The sequence below is a fragment of the Cibotium barometz genome, chromosome 3, assembly GCF_041138505.1.
Source record: "Cibotium barometz isolate CiBa-2024 chromosome 3, ASM4113850v1, whole genome shotgun sequence".
NCBI classification, from domain to species: Eukaryota; Viridiplantae; Streptophyta; class Polypodiopsida; order Cyatheales; family Cibotiaceae; genus Cibotium; species Cibotium barometz.
Genome location: NC_141048.1, coordinates 37,526,570 through 37,542,109, shown reverse-complemented (window position 1 = coordinate 37,542,109; position 15,540 = coordinate 37,526,570). Strand labels below are relative to the sequence as shown.

Sequence of the window (15,540 nt, the reverse complement as noted above, 5' to 3'; positions counted from 1 at the left end):
GACAGTGTGAATGGCATCAGTTTGGAGTTGAAAAGGAAACCCATGTGTGGACAACCCCAAGTGTGAAGGGGACAAAGATTTCAAAGTTAAAAAGGTTTTATAACCTTGGGAGGCCCCTAGGTAATTTATAGAGGCTACTCTACTTTTGGGGGGGGGGGGGGGGGGCACGCCTCTTTCTCTCTCATGCTTTTTGGGAGGCGCCTGCTGGATTCTGAAGGATATGCTTTTTGGTTTGGTTTTTCCTGGTGGGCAGGGCACGTGTGTGCTTCTTCTTCTGGAGGGCTGGCGGACTGAAGCAACAGCACATGATCTCTCTCTCTCCCTCTTTCGCTTGGCACACAAGCAGGCTGGACTGCGCACAGGGCTAAACTCATGCTGTGCATGCTTTTTGGAGAGAGGTTGGCTACAGCAGAACTGCAGGAGTGCTTTCTCTTTGGAAGGGCTGGCGGGCTGGTCTACAGGAATTGCAGGGCTGAACAGCACGCTTTTGGATTCCCTCTCTCTGGTGGAGGGGGGCTGCAGGACTGCTCTCTCTCTCTCTCTGGATTGGCTGCACGTGGACTGGTTTGCAGGAGGTACAAGAGGCTGAACAACACGTTTTTGGGTTCTCTCTCTCTCTTTGGCACAATCGCATGGGCTTGATTGCAAGAGGGCAGAAACGCATGATTGAGCAGGAGACAAGACAGTCGCATGGGCTTTTCTCTCTCTCTTGGAAGGAGACATGGGGCTGATTTGATGGCCTGTTTTGGGTTTCCGGCTGCAAGTACATGCTTGAATGTGTTTCTTGGCATGGGAGTGAAGCAAGCTCGCATGGCTGCATGCTCATGGAGTAGATTGTTTTCTTCCTGCTAGAAAGGAACAAAGGGACCTACAATTATGGGCATCTCTATGTTTCCAGATGTTTCATGAGGGAACAGGTAACTAGATGTATGCCGTTGTTGGCACTGTTGTTGAATGGTGCCATGAATGGTTTTGTATGGAAACAGGACAGAAGTTTCAAAGGGAAACAGGCCTAAGGGTTTCATGTGGAAACAGGTCGTAGGTTTCTCGAGGAAACATGTTTTTGGGTTTCTCCAGGAGATAGGTCACATGCAGGCAGAAGGTACAGGAATGGACACATGTTTGGTACAGCCTTGCTACTGATTGGGCAGGGGACAGGGAATCCATGACAGAGATGGATAGTATCCTTGGAAGGTAGAGAGGGTTGGTACAGGTGTGTTGACTGTATGGTATGCTGTGCTGTGACACAAGTTCTCTTTTGAGAGACAGTTTGGGAGTCTGTGTTGTGATGCAGAAGCACTGGATGTGTCAGGGTGTGATGCTGTTCATAGGGTGAGAGGCTATGGATGGTTGTGGCAGTCCTGATCATGGGAGAAGACTTCTGTATGCAGGACTCAATGTGTGAGAGTCTTTTGAGGTGAACAATGGCTGGACTTGTTTGTGGATGCCGAGTGGATACGAAGCCATGATGCAGGGTATTTGCAGGCTTCAGGAGTTCTACTATGACGGCTGAGTTCCCAGCCTTATTGTAATCAAAGCTCTTATAATCAATTAAAGAAATACCGCAAGGGGCGCCACTGCGTTTTGGGGCCAATCGGTGTCCGTGTACTGTTTGCAGGAGCACTCTAGCTCCCCCTGTTTGTTTTCCTTTTCTAGGTCCTCAATGGCGTTGAAGTGTTTTGTGTGCAAGTTTGTTTTTGCAAAATATGGGAAAAATACCAGATAAATCCTAGTAAATTCCCTAAGACTTCTGGGATGTTCTAAATGATGCACAGGCATATGAATGCATATTATGCAGGATGCAGAGTGCTTTCTGATGCAAACTCTAAGGCTTCTACTGACTCTACATGCATGAATGATTCTCTCCAAGTGGGTTAAGGGACTTGACTGACTGACTGACCCGCTAAGGCTAAGGAATGACCTACGTAGCTCGTGCCTGACTTATCCTGGACTGAGGATGTACAATGGGGTCACAGCGTACGACAAATATCATCCTACTGGGTTCTAATACTGTACAACTGTTGCACTTCTGATGATGAGCCATCTTGTCACCATGCACTGAGTGCAGAGTGCATGTGACAACGAAGGGTCTCATCCCATAGGCTCAAGATTGAGGTTGGCAGAGCTTCACGGATCCCTACCATGGAGTCTGAGGAGCATTATATTTGTCAATGCCCAGTGTATTATGAGATCGGGGGGAGACTCCACTGCCTATTCAGAGAGGGGTTTGGGCCATTGTCTCGGGTTATGGAGTATCAAGATCAGCGTTGTCTTGGACTCTTCCTCTTGGAGATCTGATGACATCGAGAGTTACTATTAAGAAATCCTTGGCCCCGACACCCATCTCAGTCTACCATCAACAGTTTTTCCAGCCCACAGGAGGACACTTAGACGAATGTGGCCACCACAATCGCGAGACGAGGGTCCCACTTTCCCTGCCTCGTGTCACCGCACTTCGGAGAGCCGGACGGCCAGCTGCTACCTCGTCCCAGCTTCTCCTCGGCCCTACGGATCTAGGGGCCCTCACCACCTCACCGATGTTGGACATCCTTTATGGACCCCTACCACACATCGATGGATATCTCCCTCTCCACACTCACACCACCGTATCCTCTACACCCACTTTGTATCCACGATGATGAGGATGGTGATCCTCCATGATGAGGATGACAATGATGATCCATACATATCTATATTTACCTAGGGATTGGTGTTAGTTTTTTTTTTGTTATGTTGTCTTTTTTTTTCCACAATGAGATTCCATGAACACATTGTACACCTTCTGTCTCATAGACCAGTTATGTCTTTTGCAAGACGTTACTATACCTTCTTCTTCTTCTTCTTCTTCTCATGCATAATAGTTGGTGATTGTTCTCTGTTATAATCAAGACACAAAGCTTCCACATGTAACACTATCTTTGCCCATGGAATGCCAAGATAAAATCTTAGGCAAGACCTTTAATAAACGGTGAGTTGATTCTCTTTAGAAAATTCAATTCGAAGTTTCAAAAATAAGCAATGATTATTTCTAGGTATATACAAACCATAGTCACGCTGTGGCCGTTGTCCATGGTCACCCAAGACAGCTGTAACAAGCTCCATTGAAATGCATAAGTGGCAAGACTGCAAAGACAAACTAAACCAGTGTGAGGTTAATGTTTCTTTTCCAAAGTTAGGCTAGCATGCATTTTCTTTATTAAAAATTGATGATCACAGGGGAAAAAAATCCAATTGGAAATCCCACTTTTACCACATAACATTGGATCTCAAAATAGACCGCGAGGTGGCCAGGTAAAACCTAATGAAATGTGACACATCATCACAAACAAACCAGTAACTTGACCTTCTGTTTCTACCTTGAACAAAATCTATCCTTTCCACGGCAAAACAAAAAAAAAAACTTTGAAGGCCCTTCGATAGCCTACTCATTCCAAGTTGGACTAGGATACTAAGAACAAGTATGCACACCCTTTCTATTCTCTGGAACAGTATTGAGAATGAGCCTTTATGGGTCTTCAAGATGCATGGGATACTGAATAAATGAACAAGAAGTGCTTGCACCCTTCCGTCTGTGTGAAACAGTATTGAGAATTAGTCTTAATGGGTCTTCAAGATGCCATTTGTTTGTATCTTCCTACAATCCTTCCAATTTGTCAGACAAAGCACCCAAACAGGTTACATTGAAGGATTCTATGCTTGCATGCGATCCCCAAATATGTGCTTCCATAGCTCAACATGGCGCTGACAAGCGAGATGGCTTCTCTTCCCATCAAGGACACCTATAAAGTCAGTAAGAAGAAAACCAAGCATCACGAGCCCAATAGTACCAAACTGCGGCAAAACATACCTCTAAAATTAGCACAGCTGAATTAACCCTCATGCATAAATTGCACAACAGAGAGATGGAACCTGCAATTACCGATCCGAGAGCTTAGATGGCATGGTGATCAAGGCACAACAAGCTGTGTAGCATGCAGTAAAGTGGGCTGCAATGCACAGGCAGTGGTGGGAGCAAATGCGAAAAAGGTGGGCGGTAGCGGCCCCAAGATGCAGCAGACATTTACCCACAACACCCCCTCTACAGACCACCTAGCTGGCAAACCTGTGCAGCCCCACACCTTGATGCCCCCACAATGGGCCCACAGAGTAACATGCTATATAGAACGAGCATAATTTTCACCACATGCATAGCTAGACTGGTTATATAGACAAGCATGATTTTCACCACATGCATAGCTAGACTGGCACACTTCCATACAGCATGAAAAGAGATAATAAGCTAGGGGGTTCTCTATAGAAGATAGCCTTAATTTCTGAAGGAAAAACAAAGCTAGGGCAACTAACACAAGTTGACCTAATCTTTGAAAATCTTTAAAAAAAAGATCCTCTCTTCCATTGTGCCCATATTCTACAAGTCATTTGGAGAAGCCAAGGGAGAGGAGACCAGATTTGAAGAGGTTTAGAACAAGCCCAAAAAGCAACAGATTCAACTCTCAGAAGCAGCCTAGACAGCAGCAAATTAGTGCAGATCAGTCCAAGGCTTCCTACTTCGAAGTTTCAACAGGCTTCAACAGAGATTGGGCTTGCTCTGTTCACAAGCCTGCTCTTTGAGCTCAATAAACAATTCAATTAATAGCGAATCTGGCATGTAAGCTTCGATCAGTTCAGAAATAAACAGTGGATTACATTGAGTATCAAGAAATTTACTCCTATTTCTCTCTTCCTCATCTCTGTCTGTTCTCAGTTTTTATAGATGAAAACTGTAGTCTTCATTCATATATCATTTATCATGACAATGTTCCATTTTTAAACCCATTGTTCTTTGATGATTGATGAAACACAATTGGAAAAATCAAGCAACTCTGTGCCACCAGGACATTGTTGACGGCAGTCCACATGTATCATTATGTTCGCAAAATTTGGGATCAAATCTTAGAAACATTTCAGAAACTTGAAGAGAAATCTAAATAGAAAGGAATCTACCTCAAGATATGTATTGAACTCCCTCTGTTTTTCTGCTGCTTGAGCACCCCAAGCTTCTTGGAAAGTCTTACCAAGTACAAATACCCCTACAGCAGTGTACCTGCAATCAGTCCACTCAAAACATTGGTGCTCAAAGAACGAAATGAGCAGATACCTGTGACCAGCTGCATGCTGGTAGCCTGCATGCTTGTATTCTACACAATCTAGCTTTCTACTTTCCTCTCTATGAACTAGCAAGCATGATCCTGCACTGTTTCGTGAGAAATTTCTGTTGAAAAAATAATGCTCCTTGAGTTTACTTACAAGTTTCCAAAACTGTTTTTTGCAAAAGCCCCGCCATGATCACCGCTGTACATAAAAAGAGATCCCGAATGCTTTAAAGAAACCTGGTAATACAAAGAATACAAATTACATGTGCCCTAGAAACTTGAACAACACCCTCCTCACATACTTGAATGCTTTGATGTATAGAAGATTCTCACATTTTGAGTTTTTCTATTACCTAAGAAGACAATCGTATATGAAGGCCGGTAATACGGCAGAAGGCCCTCCCTACATAGTTGAATGCTTGATGTATAGCAGATTCTCACATTTTGAAAATTTCTATTACCTAAAAAGACAATCATATGAAGGCCAGTACTAAGGCACAAGGCCCTTTTCATGGACTTCATTGTCACTACCCCTAAGTGCTGATGGCTCAAGGACAAGCTCTCCTCGCGGGATGTATCCCGGATACCATATGGATCCTCTCAGCTCATCTTGTGATCTTCCCGAACGCAAACAAACCATCCACTATCTGTGTGGACTGCTTTGACAAGTTGCCCTGGAGCACCAATAAACCAGCCACATAAAAGAAAAACTTTCCTTGCGGAATTGAAGACCGAGCGTCAAAACTGGGATACCACCATTACATGCGGAAGATTGGAGATGGAATCATTAACTTGGTTAGAGCAAAATTCAGCATTCATAAACCAAAAAAATTTCGAGAGAGAAAGAAAGAAAGAAAGAAAGATATATTAACGTCTACGAAAGATAGAAAGATATATAGAGTTTGGCTAATGTGTGGCCAATCATGATCGTCCCTTGTAATTATTAGGATCAAGTGGATCTCCGGCTTTGAGGATGGGGGTGATGGTGTTGGTGGACCAAGCGGGTGGAAATCCTTCACAAAGGGCTCTATTGAACATGTAGGCTAGTAGGGGTTAGTCATGTGGGCAAAAGCACCACTATCACCAACCCATTCCACCGCTTTAGGTGTGTCACTAACCTCTTCTGGAGAAGTCATCTCTGTGATCACGACGAGTGAATCCTGTAAAGAAGTGGATGGATCTGTGACTATCATGCATGCTACTTTGGCAGATCCCTCCTCTCACACTTTGTCCTTGCCCTTGTCTTTGGTGTAGTCCTTGTAAGATGCTTTGGAAGCATCCTAGGCTTTATACTTGGCTTCGGCTACTCGAGAGCTATCGCGACAAGCAAAGCAACGAGCCTCAGTATGACCTTTCCTGCCACAATAATCACATTCGTTGCTTTTGTCCTTGGACTCCTTTGAATCCTATTTACCCTTGCCTTTGCCTTCTTTTTTTTTTTGTTGGTTTCCTTTTCCGCCTTCGCCTTCGCCCTTGTCTTGGGCAACAAAAGCAGACTCCAACTTGCCTTTTCCGCGAAGCATGCACTTGTCGTGGAGATAACTCACAACTTCCTCAAAAGGGGGGAGAGGACCACGGAAGTAAATATGATCCCTAAAAGAATCAAAGCAAGCAGGCACTTTTCCAAGAAGCTTATGGATTGGATTGTTGATACTCCTCCAGCTGCAACTTGATACCGGTGAACTCTCCAATCTTCTCAACCATGTTATCTGACTCATTGATTATAATCTTCTCCAGATCTGACTCCAGTTTGACAATCTGCACTGTCGAAACCTCTTCTAGATCTCCATCCACATCTAATGAGCATTACTCCGGGTAAAGAAAAACTCTACCTGTATAGACGGAGTCATGGATGATGATAAGATGGGCCCAAGCATCCAATATGCTTCTCAAAGCAGGGTCCACCAAGTGAGGTGTGGAGATGGACATCCACACACCGACTCCTTCTAGCAATAACTGAGTGTAGAAAGACCATATATGATAGTTGGTTGTTGTAAGCTTCATGGAGTCACTGACTTGGGGAGGAGTGTAGGATAGTATAGAGGTAGGGGTGGAAGCATAAACTAGATGAGAGAAACTCAGAGAAGAAAGATTGGGAAGAGGAACCACATGGGGAGCGGGAGCGGGAGCGGGGAATCCATGTTGTGAACGTACTGGAGCCTGGAGTATCAACAAGAGAAGGAGCAACAGTAGAGAACTCTCCTGAAGCCTTGTCCTCTGACAAGAAACCTTCTCTGAAGCAAGAGGGCTGTAAAAAAACAGCAAATAGCCTCCTCTCAAGCTGTGCACAGCAAGAGGAGAGAGAAGAAAGGGAGGAGGGTATAGAGAAAGCAAATCCCTCAAGAACCCTGTCCTCAGCACCTAGAAAAGGGCCTGAGCCTCCAAAAGATCGTTATATATATAAACCTTGGTGATCGTTATATATATAGTCCTTGGTGATCGTTATATAGATAGTCCTTGGTGATCGTTATATATATAGTCCTTGTTATTTAAACATCATATATATTAAGTGGAAATATTATCGTCCTTAGCATGATCATTTTATTTTTTAACTTTACTTCCAAACAAGTTGAATCGCATAAATATTCAAACTTGGAGTGCTCAAGATGCTATCAATCTCTGATGATATATGCATTTAAAAAATTACTAAATGAAAACTTGATTATTTACTATTATGGGTCTATCCCAAGGTCTTCTCCTAATTTCTATTCTTAGATATTCACCCAAGGGCCTCACGCTACAGGTGCAAAAACGCCAACACACTTGAGGAAGCCTCTGCTCCAATCAAAAAAAACGCAGCACTTTCCTGCATGTAGGTCAATGTTGGGCTCTGATACCATGAAAGAAAGAGAAAACACAGGTTGTAGGCACAACTCCAACTGTAGAAGGCTGTAGACAATTGATTATTGCTTAATATGAGCACAAGGGAAGCCCGTAGGTGCTTACAAGAATAAGAGACTCTTGCAAGACCTCCAACAAATATGCAAGAATGAGATGAGATATGAGAAGGGTGTGAACCCTTATATATCTCCCATATGAGCAAGTCGCCTAGTTGTATAGCAAGCCGACAGCAGTCGTGAGGCAGAAATATGCCATAAATAGCCTAAAAAGACTCATAAAAATGCTAGAAAAATCCTAAATGATGTCTGCTAGATATGTTAATGCAAGGCCTCACAGAAATGACCAGTACAAGCATACTAGGGTACATTTTGACCATCTGGAGATGATATATTTTCCAACAAACCACCCAACCATTATATATACCAGTGACCCCAGGCATCTAGTGTGTACCTTACCGGCCACACGCCATACACACACACCCCATGTGACCCCACTAGTACCCCCATGCTACACATCACTGGGTCTTTGGCGTACAACCGTCACCCACGAACCTTACCTGTTCACACATATTATTATATGCAGTGATGTGCAATAGTATGCTGCCATTGGTTTTCCCACTCAACGCCCACATGTCCCAAACAATATTGATGTGTAAATCCCACGTATCAATGTGTATGCATCCCACGTTTAAGGATCGTAACATTTGATGTGATTTTGAGATTATTATCTTCCTTCCTTTACCTAAGCATACATTTTTATTAGATTTATTATTAGGTACGGATTTTTGCACTTGCTTTGATCCTCCCTTCAAACCATAGTTTGTAACACTGATATACTCACTAGATGTACTAGCATGGAATGCTGACTGGACAATGTAACATGCTAATCAAATGAGTAGATGCGGCTCGTATTTACATGCTGAACATGCCCACGCCCTCAATGCGCATTTTTGTCAAAGGTCATTTATAGTCCACTCGTAACGCAATTTTAACTATATTTGCTTATTCATTCCTAGAGTCTTTGTCACGACCCTGTGTTTTTCTCTGGACAATATGCAGGTGTGCACGGGGACATGGTGGACAGTGTGAATGACATCAGGTGGGAGTGAAAATGGAAGCCCATGTGTGGAAAACCCCAAGTGTGAAGGGGGGCAAAGAGATTTTAACTTAAAAGGTTTTAAAAACCTTTAAAATCATTTTTAATGCCTTTTATGAAAGAAAACGTGGCCCATATGCTATTTTGGGGCCACGTGTGCTTTTTGGGAAAAAGAGGGGCTGGCAGGCAGAAGGGGCACCTATCTCTAGATGTGTGTGTGCTTTTTCGCTGAGGAGGGCTGTTCGGCAGTGTACACAGGAGAACACGTTGAGCTCTTTCTCTCTCCCAAGTGTCTGTGTAGGGCAGGGCAGGAGACAGAGGCATGCTGAACTGCAGGTACAAGTCGGCTGCGTGGAGGATGCACGTGGGCTGAACTGCAGGTACAAGTCGGCTGCGTGGAGGATGCACGTGGATGGACTGCAGAGTGTACATGCGCAGCTTAATACCTCCTTATGCATGCTTTTTGGGAAAGTGTTAGGTGGCTGCTGGACTGGCTGCAGGTGGACTGAATAGCCACTGCAGATATGGGTGTCAGCACGTCATGTTCTCTCTCTTTCCCTTGGCAAACGAGCAGATGCAGGCGGTGCGGGACAGACAGTGTGCGCTCTTCTCCTGAGTGGAAAGGGGCTGGCTTCTCTTGACATAAAGGTGGACAGGGCTGGTTTTTCATGAACATAGACATCATGTCGATGGCGTTCAACTGATGGAACTTTCAGCTTCTCTTTGCTTTGGGTTCGGGACTGTTTTGGGACAGTTTATGGGCTGTTTTTGTTTGGTAGCAAATTCAGCTATGTGCTTGGATTTCTGGCTACAAGTACAGATCTTTTGGTTATGTTTCTTGGCATGAGAGAGATGCAAGCTCGCATGGCTTTGTGCTCATGGAGCAGATTGTTTTCTTCTTGCTAGAAAGGAACAGTGGGACCTACAGTTATGGGCATCTCAATGTTGCCAGATGTTTCATGAGGGAACAGGTAACTAGATGTATGGAAGCAGGACAGAAGTTTTCAAAGGGGAACAGGCCTAAGGGTTTCATGTGGAAACAAGTCGTAGGTTTTCTCGAGGAAACATGTTTTTGGGTTTCTCCAGGAGACAGGTCACATGCAGGCAGAAGGTACAGGAATGGACACATGTTTGGTACAGCCTTGCTACTGATTGGGCAGGGGACAGGGAATCCATGACAGAGATGGATCGTTCCCTTGGAAGGTAGAGAGGGTTGGTACAGGTGTGTCGACTGTATGGTATGCTGTGCTGTGATACTCTTTTGAGAGACAGTTTGGGAGTCTGTGTTGTGATGCAGATGTCACAAACCCCTATATTCTAGGGACATGCGGATGCGTGTCAGGCCTAGAAACATCCGGATGCATGTATGTATTATACCTGGGCATGTGTATGGATCATATAAGTGGATGCATATGAGTCCAAGGACATGGCAGGACATTTGTGGACTTTCGGGCAGTGCCCGTGTGGATTCCGGCCATGCACACATGGTGTGTTATGATGGCACGCGGAATATTTTCAAGTACAAGAATGATGATAGGTGGTTCTCCAAGTTTACATGTGCACAATGCATAAATGATGCATGCCATAACTTTATTTTACTTTGTGTGACATTGTCTTGCTGCCTGGACAATGCTTGTTATTTTGGCTTGTGAAGTCCGAGGGACCGGGGACACCCGGGCACCTTGTGGACACGTGTGTGCACTCCTATTTGGGCCTAAAACTGTGGGCTTATGGGTTTTGCAGGTGGTAAGTGCGTCCACACTCAATTTACAGCTTATTTCATTTACTACTAAAGTTTATTGGTTTGCAGGTCCACACTCATTAATAAGTGGCCGGACAACTTATAATGCGTTCGCATTTGGTTGGACCAAAATTAATGAAGTCCGGACAGCTTATGACCATTTCCCATTTGGTTGGACCTAAACTTATACAAACAGGACAAATGGAGCACTATGGGCTGGACACCTACCTGGACACCTTATGGGGACACATGTCAGCCAGTATGTGTACCCACCAAGCCCCTTAGGTGGCACTGGAAAAAGGCGCCTCCCTCAAGAGGCCTTTTGGGCTGTTTTATTCATTACTCAACACATTGGAGAGCTGGTTGGAGCTTTGGGAGTAGTTGCTACAAGGCTGGTTGCTTGCTTCCCGGACTCACACAAGCTTGGATATCGATCCCCACACTCTTCTAAAGGGCTGGTTGGTAAATTTCAGACCTGCAATTTCTGGTTATTGCGAGTTTTGGGCTGGTTACAAGTGTCCAAAGTCAACTTGGATAGTACAGGACAACTCTAGGGACCTCCACAGGGCTGTAGGACCCTTTACAGGTGGAATTCTCGCGATAGAAAGTTGCTGTTTTGGACTGGTTATTGCACAAAACAGGCCGGACAGCAATGGAATATGTGAGCATGGATGTGTCTCAAGGATTCCTGGTATAACAGGTGCTTAGGGCAAGCATTGGGGACACTTGCTCGCGGAGAACACAGGTTTCTGGATCAGTTTCTCGCGTGGAAACAGGGCCTAAAGATCCATTTACATCCTGTGCAGGGCAGAGTACCTGTGAGGATTGTGATACTCTTGTGCAGGGCGGATGTACCTGTGAAGAGGCTTGTGCAGGGCGGATGTACCTGTGTGTAGGGCGGATGTACCTACAGATTCTCTTGTTTGAAATGTATTCATTCATGATGTATTTGGAAGAATCAGGTGCAGGCAGTGGTGAATCCCCAGGCACCCGTAATCTTGTACTTTGCAAACTCTTTTGGTAATATAACCTAAAAGGGGGAGGGTCAGCCTATCATCGGCCCCTTTATGTGGTGTACTGTCATTTTCAGCTTTATGGTTGTAATGCTCAAGTGTTAAGTGCTCAGAATCTTGTTCACATTTATACAATTCCAATACACGCGTCCGCCTCCCGTTAAAGCAGAAGCACTGGATGTGTCAGGGTGTGATGCTGTTCATAGTGTGAGAGGCTATGGATGGTTGTGGCAGCCTTGATCATCGGAGAAAGCTTCTGTATGCAGACTCAATGTGAGAGAGTCTTTCGATGTGAACAATGGTTGGATTTGTTTGTGGATGCCGAGTGGACAAGAAGCCAGATGCAGGTTCTTTGCAGGCTTCAGGGGTTCTACTGTGACGGCTGTGTTTCCAGCCTTATATTGTAATCAAAGCTCTTATAATCAATTAAAGAAATACCGCAAGGGGCGCCACTGCGATTTGGGGCCAATCAGTGTCCGTGTACTGTTTGCAGGAGCACTCTAGCTCCCCTTGTTTGTTTTCCTTTTCTAGGTCTTCAATGGCGTTGAAGTGTTTTATGTGCAAGTGTTTGTTTCACCGCCCGTCAGGCCGGTTTCAGTCTTTCCTCAAGTACCCTAATTTAGGGTAACTTTTTTGTATACATAGAACAAGGTTAGCAATGTGCTTCCTGAGAAAAGACAGAACCACCCAATGGTGTCCCACGTGTGAGTGCACCTGCCAAGGGAGGGGTACAAAGTGCTGCATGCTGACTATATGGACTGCCATGTTAGCATTGTGACCACTGTACAAACTATGTCTACATACACACTACCACGTCATCAACTGGACAGACAGCAACACGCAATGTCATCATTGCAAGGGCTTGCATCTTTTAGTTCAGGAGTTGTACTGCCTGTTTCCAGGCTGATTATTATCTGCTTACAAGAAAATTTTGGACTACTACCAAGTTCAACAGGTTCATGATGCTGATATTCTTGTGGAAGACTCACATGGAAGGGATCCCAGTAGCCCCAATCACAGAGCTACATCTTCCATCTTTTGAAAGGACTATAACATCTTGTAGACAGTTTAGGATAAAGTGCCTCTTTCTTAGTCGAGCCTTCTCAAATCAGAGCCAAACCCACACCCCTTTCCTGAGATCCATTGTTGCCAATATTTATCAGCTGCCTTCTTACCGTGTCATCTTCAAGCATAGGTCATTTCTATACACATTGCTGCCAATATTTATCAGCTGCCTTCTTGTCAGTTACCGTGCCATCTTCAAGCATAGGTCATTCCTACACACATTGGAGTTTACCACATTGTCTCTGGAACTTCATACAGGCCCCTTGTCACCTTAGGTTTCCATACAACAGCCTTGCTTGTTAAAAAAAAGGGGGAAGGGGAGGGGATAGAGAAGGTCCAACACTAGTACCTATTGTTGTCCTCAGGGCTCTCTGGAACTTCATGCAGGGCCCTTGTTGCCTACTTCCATTCAGCAGCTACATTTCCATTCAGCAGCTTTCTTTCTTGAATAGAAGGGGAAGGGAATGGAGAACAGTCCAACAATCCCTGTCGTTGGACTGTATACTTGCACAATGCATAGCATATCTTCCTGTACCGTGTTTAATTCCATGATTGCTTGATCGTTAAAGAGAAATCTAGGTGCATGACAAGATCTATGCTATGCATAATTGTTCGCACCAAAAACAAATCCATATAGGCACATGAAACCACATACATTCATACCTCTAGTACTCCTCTTCCTGATTGGACAACCTCAATCATTTTCATGCGAATCTGTTGGAAATGTCAAACAAAAAAGGGGGTGGTGGGAGAAGAGCTTAAAAAGTAAAAGTCCATACAAAATTAAATCATGATACCCTTTCAAGCATTGCAACTCAAGGACACATTCGAAGCAGCTAGGGAATGCCAAACCTCTTGATCTGACTTTTCATTCTCGAACTTTGGATAGAATGTCGCCCGCAATTGTGCTTGAGCAGAAGCGCCTTTTTTTGAAAGCAATATGTTCTGAGAAGGCTCTTTTTGGTACTCTCCATTCTCAAACCTGCCCACCGACAATTCAGTACTTTCTGCTCTAGCAGAACCTTGGGCTTTTGGAAGCCACCTGGCATGATATCCAGCAGTGGCCTGGCCCGACACTTCGGTATCATCTGCAGGTGAATTAAGATAGTTCAAAGATGTCGATACTTCCTGCTTATTCCAGCTAGAGTCACCTGTGCTTGATCCTCTTCTTTGTCCACGATTCTGTGTTGGCTTCTGAGGACCTCTATAACCTCCTCTTCCCTACATGAACACAATCTAACTTCAAACACACTATAAAATTTCATAGCATACTTGCCTATATGCACGATCACACATAAACAAGAAGCCTTCCACAAACAGCTGCTTAATCTGCCAGCTTTTGCTATCTAACTACAACAAATAGTTCCATATAAAGGTTACCCAAAACCTTAAACTTTTTCCACCTTCCAAGTGTCAATTCTCACATCTTCTCATTATTCTACAATAGTCAATGGAAATTCAGTTCCTGGAGTTGCTGACTTGAGCAGAATAAGACCCAGGCTTTTCCCAAAAGCCTGGAGCTAAGAGAACTTCCAAGGGATTCAATGCCCTTTTCAAGTGCTTAACAAGTCCTCTGATAACTCAAACCATAATTCACAAAATTGGGCATTAGTGGCCACCTCAAAGATATCCATCCAGCTGCTCAAGGCAGGCAGCCATTAAGATCTCTCTACCCTGTGGTCTCTCACTCCCACTTACTGATGAGCATGGACTCTATAAGGGATGAAAAAGCTGGAGAAGAAAAAGTCAAAACCTCACCGGGATAGGTAGCACGGCTCCTAAAACAGCTACCACCATGCCCCACTTTGCCTGCCTGCTGAACCGAGGACTGTGGTCCGCTCTTCTATCCCATGCACACCTTAATTCGATGTGAGTGGACATGCTTCCCACTGGCAGCCTCTTTTAGGCAAGTTCCAAGGGCAAGTATGGTCTGATTTGGGCAGTTTTTGTTAGAATTGTGCATCTCAGTGTTCTGGGGCCTTACCATTTATCCAGGCATTTTATTATATTTCTCCTATTTATTTGTCCTGTGAGCAGTCGGCCAGCCCTAGAGACAGACAGCCAGCTCCCTGATGCACTATATAAGGAGTTCCCCATTATTCACTCCTTCATCCACTTGCACATAAACATTCAGTTGCTGGCCATTGCCATTGTAAAGCTTTACTGCTGTTATAAAAGGTGATCTTGTCTAACTCCCTCAATCTCCTTTGCACTCTCTCATATGTTTACTGTTTATGCTTCCAAGTTCCGCCTGTGCTGTGCTATCTCCTTCATGGTATCATATGCTTAGGTCCTGGCTGCTCCAAACCCTGCAAATCTGCACACTTCTGCTGTGCGTTTTGCCTCCATCACTTCTCCGACTGCAGATCAATCCATACAGTTGCTGCGTTTTCAGTACCTTGCTGCGTTTCTGGTCCAGCCCTCTTCTGGTTGCTGTCGGCCAGCCCTACAGGCTGTGTTTTGCTCTTCAGAGGCAGATCTTGCAGTGTTTTGGCCAGGCTATCTGGCCAGTTTTGGTGGCTGCGTTTTCTTCTACAGAGGCAAACGGTGGAGTTGTGGCTGTGTTTTCTGCACCGGCATCAGATTTGGTGAGTTCTCTTGCATGTGGAGCTACCAGACAAGTGGCTGTACATTTTCTTCTTCCTCCACGAGT

General features: G+C 44.6%; 1 protein-coding gene across 4 annotated transcripts in view; it reads right to left on the bottom strand.

Annotated features, from left to right (window-relative positions):
- The window catches only part of RNL (RNAligase), a 121,346-nt gene that overhangs the window by 91,277 nt on the left and 14,529 nt on the right, over positions 1-15,540 (bottom strand). For all 4 annotated transcript variants that reach the window (XM_086776323.1, XM_086776327.1, XM_086776319.1 and 1 more), the window contains 5 exons: positions 13,740-14,108; positions 13,551-13,601; positions 5,287-5,369; positions 4,984-5,083; positions 3,045-3,123 (listed from right to left, as the gene is read on the bottom strand). In XM_086776323.1, coding sequence (XP_086632449.1) covers positions 3,045-3,123; positions 4,984-5,083; positions 5,287-5,369; positions 13,551-13,601; positions 13,740-14,108 — 682 coding nt within the window. The remainder of the gene's footprint in view (positions 1-3,044; positions 3,124-4,983; positions 5,084-5,286; positions 5,370-13,550; positions 13,602-13,739; positions 14,109-15,540) is intronic.